The sequence below is a fragment of the Chiroxiphia lanceolata genome, chromosome 2 (assembly GCF_009829145.1).
Source record: "Chiroxiphia lanceolata isolate bChiLan1 chromosome 2, bChiLan1.pri, whole genome shotgun sequence".
NCBI classification, from domain to species: Eukaryota; Metazoa; Chordata; class Aves; order Passeriformes; family Pipridae; genus Chiroxiphia; species Chiroxiphia lanceolata.
The window spans coordinates 57,178,661-57,189,385 of NC_045638.1; the positions used below are offsets into that span (position 1 = coordinate 57,178,661).

Consider the following 10,725-nt stretch of genomic DNA (forward strand, 5'->3'; position numbering starts at 1 on the left):
CCATGTCGCGGCAGGGCGGGAAGGGCGGGGCGGCGGCGGCGGCGGCGGCGGCCGTTGCGCCTGCGCGGCGTGGCGGGTGCGGCCGGTCATGGCCGCCTCCGTGTTCTGCTGCTTCTCCTGGTGCCGGGATGGCGGCGCCGGTCACATCCCACTCAAGGAGATGCCGGCGGTGCACCTGGACACGCAGCGCATGGGTGAGCGCGGCGGGACAGGCCCGGTGCTCGGCGGCGGGCGGCTCCCCGGCGGGCAGGGCCGCAGCCCCGGGGCGCGGCACGGGGTAACCGCTGGGAAAGTCGCTTTTTGGCGACTCGTTTAACAGGATTTGGCAGTTTTTAGGGAGGAAAAAAAAAAAAAAAGAAGTCTTCGCTTTGGCTTAAACTGAAGGTGATCAGCACCATGAATATGTCGGGGTGCGCCTCGGTCTCTGGGGGTGTCCGAGGGGGACAGGCAGCCCGACAAGGGTGCTCCGGGTCAGAGCCGAGGGGACGAGTTCAGAGAATCACAGAATCAACCGGGTTGGAAAAGACCTCTGAGATCAAGTCCAACCTATGACCGAACAGTGCCACGTCCAGTCTTGCCTTAAACATCTCCAGGGACGGTGACCCCACTTCCAGTTATGGCAGTGAAGATGCTGAAGGAGCCAGGCCTTGCAGAATCTTGTCGATGCCGCTCATTTAAACGTTGTCCTTAGGATGAGCTAGCCACAAAACCATGCCCAGCCTTTGTTGAGGAGAGAAGTGGTCTGGGCCAGCAGCACCACAGCTGGGGAGAGAGCTAGGAGGAATAGATGAGTCCAGTGCTTGAGCACCATTATTAGCAATTGTCTGCTGTGTACTTGACAACAGTGCCTAAAGATAAAGTCTTCCAATGGAGAAGGAAAACTCCCATTTTTTTCGCTCTGTATTGACAGGCATGTTTTGAATAAAAGGGTTATTTCATAGAATGACTAAACACCTTGGAATTCCATCAGTCATTTCTATCCAATGTGCTTTTCCTTCTTGTTGCAGAATGTTTTTTCTCCGATGTTAGAGACAGAGTACAGGGCTTTGGTCTCACAGTGAACCCTTTCTGACTAAATTGTAAGTTATGCTTCTGATGTGGTTAAGCAAAAGTTGTAATCAACAGGGTGCTGTAAAGCCCAGGAGGTGAAAATTAGATCAGCGTATAGATTTTAAATAAATAAACCCTAGTGGAAAGATGAACTAGCCTGTAAACAGCCTTCCTTCTCTTACTTCAAAGTGTGGCCCATCATCATAATTCTTACAGACTAATGAAGCTTTTACTTGGGGCAAAAAGAACAAAAACTGTTTTCAATGTTTAGGCCTTTGAGGGCTGCTTCCAGACTTCTAAAAATGTTTTGAAGTTTTGTGGTGTTTGTTCTTCTTGCAGGAACAGATGTTGTCATTGTTAAAAATGGCAGAAGAATATGTGGCACAGGAGGCTGCTTAGCCAATGCACCTTTGCATCAGAACAAGAGCTATTTCGAGTTTAAAATCCAGTCCACAGGTTAGTCAGCAAAAAATATACAACCTTAAACTTGGAAGATATGTCACACAGCCTGCTGGTGGCCAAATCTCAAATGCTCAACACATGCATCTTTTCAATTTTATCCTTGAACTTCTGAGCATTGGAGAGTGTTATTTCCTTTTATTGTCGTGGCATAAAAGGAAATTTATTTTTTTTTTAACCATGACTCTGAAATACTAGAAAGAATGGTAAGTATATTACTAGTGCAAATACTAAATCCCCACATTGTTTTGTATGCTGTTATATGCATGTTTTTCAGTTGGTGTATTTTAGAAATGTTTTTTGCTAGATAGATGCTTATGACTCCATAAAACACTGTAGCTGTGAAGTTGTTTTTTTTAAATAGTGTATTTTATCCAGCATTTTGCAGCTATTTGTCTACCTTCCTTTGCTTTTAACATGCTCTGTGTTTGCCCAAGCAAGGGTAACACTCTTTGTGCTACCCTTTGCTCTTCAAATCAAATGTGCAGCACTTGTTCCTACACTGCCTTATCCAGAGGAGCCTTTCAGCACCCTGTTTCTTTTTGCTTTTACTAATGCAGTCAGCCTCACTAGTATAGAGAGCATTGCAGGCTTGCCTGTATTCTAGCATTAAAAACCAGTCTGTATTTTTAAAAACAACAGGCAGCATGAAAACGAAGCTGTTCTCTCCCTAAGTATGTGGTGGGAGGGAAGAAAAAGAGAAATGTTAGTCCAGAGACAGGCCTTTTGATACCAGCTAGAGCTTGATGCCGACATGTTTTGGGTAAGCGTTGTTTACGTTCAGTTGGGATTCGGGTGCAGGCAGCATGAACACAACTCTGTCCACAACAACTTGCAATCAAATGAGTTGTTTAGTATTAAGCTACATGTAACCCCATATCAGTATTAACTTGGCAATTTTTATATCCTTTATGTCAGGGGAAGAATCCATTCCAGCTGTTGTTCATATATGGTCTTTATTCACACAGATACAGTATCCATGTTCTTACACTTGAGAAACACGGGCAATAAACTCTCCTGGTCACTGTGAGCCATGTCTCATCTATTCTTGTGCCCCAAGGCAGGAGAACTGTAGATGACTTAATGAAAATCTTTGATTTCCAGAAATGTCCCTGAGTCTATTAGGGATTATCTGTGGGGTCACTCTGACTACTGGAAATTTTTCTGAAGGGTAATCACACTCTTGTCCTTTTCATTCTGGGCATGTAAGTGTTAGAATAAATTGTTCTGCAATTTTTGTCTTTTTAAATTTATTTTCTTACATTTTTGCTTCATTTTAGTCTTCTGTAGATTAAACAGTTCCAGTTTATTGGGTTTTTTTCATTGTCTTCTTCTAGATGAAATTTTTACACTTTTGAGTGGTTTTGTTGTTTCTTCTGCAATATCTCTAATTGCCCTAATTTGTCTTGGGATATGATGCTTAAAATGGATGCTCTGCTCCAGCTGCAGCAGCAGTAGATATCCTTGATCTGCTGTACATACAATACGTCTGCTTTACATATGCCACACATCCAGTTTTTCATGGCAGCAGGGCCCAGACTCGTGCTCAGCACATGCTCTGTGATAACCCCCAAACCATATTCTGTGAACTGGTTGCCAAGGCACTGCTGTATTTGTGCCACTTACTATTCCTACTTACCTGCTCTTCTTCGTAATTCATAAAAAGCTGATGCACTTTTCTTATTTCAGGTCTCTTAACCACTTTGTCAGGATCATTTTAAATTTGAGGGTCCTCTGAAGAGCTTGAAGTCCTGTCAGATTGGGATTGGCAGCATCTTTAATAAGCACATCGTTATGTTATCCAAGTAATTGATGTGAATACACAACAGTTTCTGACCTTGTGCATTCAATGCAAAACCTCAAACCCCACTTGAGTCATCATTTTTGATTTGACAGGGTGCTACTGATGAGTAATCCTGGAATAGTTTTCTAACCACTCGTGCCTTTATATTGCTGTAACTGTCTAGACCGTATTTTCGTCATTTGACTATTTCAGTGTTGTATGACTTTCAAAAACATTACCAAATTGAGATCTATCATACTTTCTAACACTTTCTTCTCTTTCTATAAGACTGGTCTAGCTAGCTAGCTGCAGTTCTCTGGATCCTTCTTTTTCAGGATAGATGCCACCCTTGTGGCCACCTTGTACTGGGTCTGGCCAGGATGGAGTTAATTTTCTTCATAGCAGCTGCTGTGGTGCTGTGTTCTAGATCTGTGACCAAAACAATGCTGATAACACACTAGCTATTACTGAGCAGTGTTTGCACAGCATCAAGGCTGTTTCTCTCTGTTTCTCACCCTGCCCCTCCAGTGAATAAGATTAGGATTGCACAAGAGGTTGAGAGGGGACATAAGTAGGCTGATGACCCAAACTAACCAAAGGGATATTCCATCCCAGGTACTGTCATGCTCAGATAAAAATGGGAGAGAAGGGAATTTAGGGAGGTTAGCCATCTTTTGCTTGGGAATTGGCTGGGCATTGGTCTACCCATGGGAGGTAGTGAGTGATTGCCATAGCATCGCTTTGTTTTGATTTCTTCTGCTTATTAAACAGTTTTTATCTTTGGCCACAAATTTTCTCGCTTTCACTCTTCCTTTCCTCTTCCTTCGTTCCACCGGGGCCTGTGGGGAGAAGGGAATGACTGGCTGGGTGGTGCTTAGCTGCCTACCAGAGCTAACCCACAACAGTTCTGGTATTTCCAGGAGATACTTACTGGTAGTACTGTCATGCTGGTTAAATTTTTCATGGTGTCCTGCTTCAGTCAGACAGTCTTCAAAAGGATGGTGTTTTTTCCTTATCGTGTTAATGTCACATTTTAGGGATTTGGGGAATTGGAGTTGCCACCCAGAAAGCAAACTTGAATCAAATTCCACTTGGTCGGGATGTCCACAGCCTGGTGATGAGAAATGATGGAGCTCTCTACTATAACAATGAGGAGAAAAATAGGCTACCAGCAAACAACCTTCCTCAGGAGGGCGATGTGGTGGTGAGTTTCTTAAGGCTTTGTTACTTCCTCAGCTGCTACTAAATGCCTCTTATTTACAGCTCTGTGGTCATACTGACTGTTTCAGTCAAATTGTTCGGCTTGCACCTCTCTGTATGGAAAGTGCCAATATAAACTCCCGTTGTCTTTGAGTGGAGCGGCTGCCTGGATATTGGTGGACTTCACTGATTGATGTGTTGGTATTGATGTGTTCTGAACGAGGGATGGACTTGACCAGGGTTTGAGAAGTAGCCTTTAATGCTCATTTGCAGTATCTACCTGACAGATGACTCCCATCACAAGGATCCTGTAGTGTTTGAGATGGGACCTCCCTGAACAAGTACTGTGCTGGAATGCATTACATGGCTATGCACCATGCCCAGCTGAACTCATAGCTAACTGGTTAATGATTAGAAGGACAGAGCAGAGATGGGTCCTAGATGATAAATTAATTGCTTTTTTTAGCCAAACTTTTGTAGGGAAAAGAGATATTAAGTGGGGAGGATGGTAATGTTCACTGGGAAAATGGAGAATCCTTTTTTTTTTTGTACCTTACTATTAAAAAAAAAATCTTAAAGTGACTTTGTTCGTAGAGTTATGTTTTTAGTGCTGTTATTTCTTACAGATGTATTTTCAAAAGTACATGGGAGCAATACAGTGAAATTTAGACCATTTATCACCACTACTTTTTTGTGCTGTGTAACCTTGCCTCTATGTAGCAATGGTTAGAAATGTCATCTTTAGAAACCCCAAACAGCTAAGGTTGACATCTCCATGCTTTACCCTCAGACACTATACTGTTCTTTAAATCCCCTTCTGAAATTGTTTTTTGGAGGGTTGCATACTGCTTCAGGGTTTGGTCAACTTGTGTAGCTTCAACTAATCACAGAAAAGTAGCTGAAATGTTACTGCTAATTCCCCAGTTTCCATAAATTTCAGTTTATTTTATTTATAATTTATTTTCTGTCACGAAAATAGATTTCTGAAGTTCTGAATGACAGCACAAATTGTCACACTCAGCCATACCAAAGCAGTGAGAAAAATCCTTTAGCTAACAGATAAGTAAGTTATTACCTTGTTAGTGTTTGCATGCTGCTGTGTAGTCAGCATATTTATAGTGTTGTGTATGAAACCACGGTCTGTTGCTGCCAGCAGAGTAAATGAGCTGAGAGATGTTTCTATATGGAAGCATGGAAAGATAAACGTGACACATAGCATCACTATTTCTTAAAGTTATTTCCATGAGAAGATATAAACAAGAAGACTGCAAACTGCCTAATATTCAAAATCATTGAAAATCTTGTGTTTCTCTAACATGATGAAGAACACTTTAGAAATGTGTTTTGTAAACCTAGTAAGATGCAACGTGCAGTGCGCAGTACTGTGCTGCCTCCAAATTGAATGGGCATTAAGGAATCCCGAGTATTTGAAAATACAAATGTTATAAGTAATTTATTAACTTCTAATTGTTTGCAGGAATGAAGTGAGATTTTCCAGGATGCTGTGGCTTTCATAACGGTGTTAAGATTTGCCTGTGGCTAAGATAGCTAAATTAAGTAGCAGTCTTATGCATATAAACTTGTTGATGCTTTTTTTTGTTAATTTTCTTTATTTTGTAGGGCATTACATATGACCATGTAGAATTAAATGTATATTTAAATGGGAAGAACATGCATTGTCCAGCTTCAGGAATCAGGGGGACTGTCTATCCAGTGGTCTATGGTAAGTCAGATATTTTCAAACTGTTTCACAGTATGGACAGTATTCTGTCTTCTGAGCCATGTCTTCTTCTCACTTCAATGGAACACACACATCAATTGTTTATTCTTGGCAACGACAGCAATTAATTACATGAAAATGCAAACCTAGGAAATTAGAAAAGTATATTTGCACCTCATTCTTAATGCTGCTTAATAGGAAAAAAAGCACTGCTTAATAGGGAAAAAAGCACTTAGAGTGTCCACATCCAGCAAGCTGGGGAGTTGCTGCACTCAGTCTAAAAGTTGCCAGGTAAAAAAACTGTGAAGCGGATTTAAAAAAAAGAAATACAACAAATTTGAATTAAATCAGATTAGACCACAAGTCTGTATTATCTCTGAAGCTTGTCATTTGTCCCTTTTAATTTCACATACTTTATAAATGCATTCAGTGTTACATAGGAATAGAATTGCTGTTTGTATTTTCTTACAACAGTAATAACTTTACTGTAGTGCTGGTACAGCTGCTTGCTGTGTGGCGGTGCAGCTCTTTGCTGCTACACCAAATTGATGCCCAGTTTTGAAATCCAGCAATTAGTGAGCAACTTATGGTAGCTGTTTTGCAAGCAACCATGAATATAACACAGCAATTTTGAACAGGAAACAAATACCATATCCAATTAATCACTGCCTAGACACTTTAAAAAAAATTATAAATTATGGAAGCTGGAATTTGGCTAAGTCATATTAAAATTTTACTCTTCCAGAAGCTGGTGGTGATTTTGTAGTTCCCAAGCAGTCAGAATTTAACATCTCGCCTGGAAGGCAGCACTTCCCCTAGCTCAGTGCATAATCAGTGCTACACTCCAGGTTGACATGTAAGTTACAGAAACTGATAATTGCTCACCATGTTCCCTCTATTACACCTACAGCCATGACAGAGTTACAGAATGGGTCAGGTTGGAAGGGATCACTGGAGGTCGTCTGATCCAGCCTCTCTGCTCAGCAGGGTCCCCTAGAGCACGTTACTCGGGATTGTATCCAGACAGTTCTTGAATATCTTCAGTGAGGGAGACTCCACAATCTTTCTGGGCAACCTGTTCCAGTGCTCAGTCACCCACACAGTAAAGTTCTTCCTCATGTCCAGGTGGAACTTCCTCTGCATTAGTTTCTTCTTGTCTCTTCTCCTATTGCTTGGCACCACTGAGAAAAGCCTGGCTCCATCCTCCTGGCACCCTCCCTTTGAATACTTACAAACATTGATGAGGTCCTCTCTGTTGTCTCTTCCTGACACTGAACAGGCCCAGCTCCCTCAGCCTTTCCTTGTAAGAGAAACACTCCAGTCCCTTAATCCTCTTCATAGGCCTCTGCTAGACCTGCTCCAGGAGCTGCATCTTCAGTTTATCTTTATTCCTGTGTGAGTTTCATCTAAGGAGTAACCTCTTCCAAAATAATTTTGCTATTGAGATACCATTAGCTATGTGCTGGGGATAATTTTTTAATTTCATGCTGCCTTTCTAATGAACCGTTGGCATGTTCCCATTTACATCTTGATACATTTGTAATGCTGAATTTTTTGAACAGGAAGAAAATACTCCAGATGCATTGTAGAGCCTTTGAAGTCTATAAATGTAGCTGACGAATGATATATTTCCAAGCCATTAGAGTGGAAATTGTTTTATGTGGTCATGTTGTGATGTTTTCTTAAGCCACGTGATGGCGCTGCTAAAATGCTGTGGCAGTTCTGCAGGACCTCCTTGTGCAAAATCTTCATGAGCAGCAGGAGAGTTGCTGTGTTGCAACTGATTATTGCATCTTCCCTGTAATTTGGTGGGGGTGTTACACAGCATGAAGAATGAAGGTTGCTTTCAGAAAACATTTGGTAGTATGTAGGTTTAGCCTGCTGTAAGCTTTTTTTCCTCAGACTAAGGAAGTTCCATGCCTGGGGAATACAGTGACCTTTTATTGCCAGACTCTTATTATCATCTTCCACATGTGGGCATAATTTCATCATAATTATCATATGTCCTACGTATAGCTGTAACAATTGAAGCCTGCAGATTGCCTTCGTGCAGTACTTACTTTAACTGTAAATGTCCTTAATTTAACGTGAATGAACAACTTCTAGTCACATGAAAGGATTTGGCCATAGAGAAGCATTTACCCTATTCAGACTAGAGCTATAAATACGTTTTTAAAAGAAACATGGTAGATCAGGCAAACGCAGCGTCGAGCTTGAGCATGTAAAACAGAAAAATGGACTTAAAGGTTATGCTGCTGTACCTCAGGCACTTTCATGGAAGTAAGATGCCAACACTGTGTAAGTACTACAGAACTGTACAAATATACTGATATGAATTTTAACTGAGCCTAGGAGGGAAAAATTCTGACTTTGGCTCCGAGATAGCTAAATTCCAAAATATAGAGATGAAGCTTTTCTGCTTTGAACTGATGTTGCTAGTGTGCCAGGTTCATCTCAGAAGTTGTCTTTGAAAGGGATCTTGCTTTTCTGACTGGTTGGATATTTCAGTTTGCTGTTGAAATACAGCAAAGCTTTGCTCTGAAAATTCTCATCTGCTTCTTTTTTATATTCTACGTTGAAAGTAATGTTGCAGGTAGATAGATTTTGCAGGGAGTCCAAAGCTAGGAGATGTTTTGTAAAAAAAATGTTAACTTCCAGCTTTTAAGAAGCAGTTGAAGAAGCTCTCTTTGGATCACGTGTTAAAACAGATGGTCTAACACCAACCACTGCAGACATCTGAAACCTTGTAAACCTCCAAAAACCCCACTGTAGACAGCTGAAACTCCAGCGGAATCAGGAAGTGGACAGAAAAATATGCACCTGATGAGATGACATCCCTGCAGCGTGTATCTGGTAGTGTCCTTACTCTGTAGACTTCTGGAGAAATAGAGTAGGAAATTTGGAGAGAGTAGCCTGAAGTCCTGCTAACACTCCCAGTGAAATCAGACATAGCATCCTTGTTGACTTCACCAAGGCCCATTACAGACTAAAGTAAACAACAGAAAAAAGAGATGGTTTGCTCTCCTGGGATATGTGTAGGGCTCTAGCAAATTCATTGAAGAGATTTCTTTCAGTTGTACATATGTAATGAATGTATTGAAGAAATTCTCTGTGGTTTGAGCATTGGATACAATCTAATAAGATGGTGTAATAGAGGATCAAACTGTAAGTGTTCCTTCTCTAATTCCTTCTTTTTGGTTCTTTTCTGCAGTTGATGACAGTGCCATTCTGGATTGTCAGTTCAGTGAATTTTATCATACACCTCCACCAGGGTTTGAGAAGATCCTCTTTGAGCAGCAAATCTTCTGAATGTCTTCATACTGAAAATCTGCACCCTGCACTGTTACAAAAGCTTTGTCATCTTAAAGCTTCACTTTACTTTCTGGAAACATATCTGTATTTTTAGTAAATATTCGTGACTGTTGTCTGCAGAATAAATATGTTAACTGCAACACCAGGTAAATGTGTTGCAAATGTGAGTTTTCTGGCAGTGTTTTGTGATTGAAAATGAGTGTTTTGGGGCAGGGTTTTTCTCCGATTTGTACTTGATGCATAAGGATACTAAGGGATATTACTGTCGTCAGTATTACATTCAGTATTTTGAATGAACTGGAGCTCTGTAAGACAAATAGTTCTTATGCATATGATAGCTACGGAGATGTATAGTTCTCATGATTTTTTTTCTGCCAACTTTTTTCTCACAGAAATTATGTAATTTGTTTAAAGGACACACTGTGTTTCTAGCCTGTGATCTGGAGTGTCCCAGTTGTGCATAATGACTAATAATACAATGGCATAACTAGCAGCTAGATACTTTTGTTTTGCAAGGTATAGATTAATCCATTCCCTCAATCTTAGACCAGCAAATACAATTTACCTATTTCTCCTAGCTTTTAATTTGCTTTTATTCTGACAAAAAAAAATTAGAATATTTTCTAATAATACTTTTTTGTTGAACCTTAAAAAGTAAACCTAAACACTACCTGTGTTTTAGAGGACCACCATGCTGTGGTTACTCTGGTAGGAGAGTATAAGTACAGATCAACTCAACTTGGGTATGCAAAGAGCCAGGTGAAGGGTATGAGATGTTATGGTGAAGCCTTACATCTAAACTGTAAATTAGATTATTCTCTTCTGGAATAGCATATTTAATTTCTTTGTGAATCATTTATAAATGGCTAAGACATTGTTCTAAAATGTGATGCCCTTGAATATACATTGTGAGATGCTTTTCTTCCGCTCTTGTCATGCTTAATATACTTCCTAAAAGAATTTTTATTGTAAAAAAAAAATCTTCATACTGAATGTTTGTGTTTTGGTTTTGGCTCTTCCTGGGTTAATGCATTTGCATAAATAATTTTATTTAAATATTTTTAGAAATTACCTTATTCTGAAATTTTCAAATACAAACAGCTTTCTCAAAGCTTTTCACCTTAGGATTTACTACATCTGTTCTTAATTCTGCGGCCTCTGTTTTCCTTCCTTTTAGCCTTGCTGTCACATGACAGTGTTG

At 40.4% G+C, this 10,725-nt stretch overlaps 1 protein-coding gene across 1 annotated transcript; it reads left to right on the top strand.

Moving 5' to 3' along the window:
• Positions 1-42: 42 nt before the first annotated feature.
• Positions 43-10,504, top strand: SPRYD7 (SPRY domain containing 7). Its single transcript, XM_032678425.1, has 5 exons — positions 43-194; positions 1,390-1,506; positions 4,330-4,496; positions 6,113-6,215; positions 9,424-10,504. Exons 1-5 carry the CDS (start codon positions 89-91, stop codon positions 9,519-9,521), a joined length of 591 nt encoding a protein of 196 aa, XP_032534316.1. The 5' UTR covers positions 43-88; the 3' UTR covers positions 9,522-10,504.
• Positions 10,505-10,725: the final 221 nt, after the last annotated feature.

Bases quoted from the DNA above. Each gene is read 5' to 3' on its own strand.
- SPRYD7 (XM_032678425.1), top strand. From the start codon at position 89: ATGGCCGCCTCCGTGTTCTGCTGCTTCTCCTGGTGCCGGGATGGCGGC. The intron at 4,497-6,112 runs GTGAGTTTCTTA...TTTATTTTGTAG, and splicing joins CTCAGGAGGGCGATGTGGTG to GGCATTACATATGACCATGT. The intron at 6,216-9,423 runs GTAAGTCAGATA...TCTTTTCTGCAG, and splicing joins TGTCTATCCAGTGGTCTATG to TTGATGACAGTGCCATTCTG.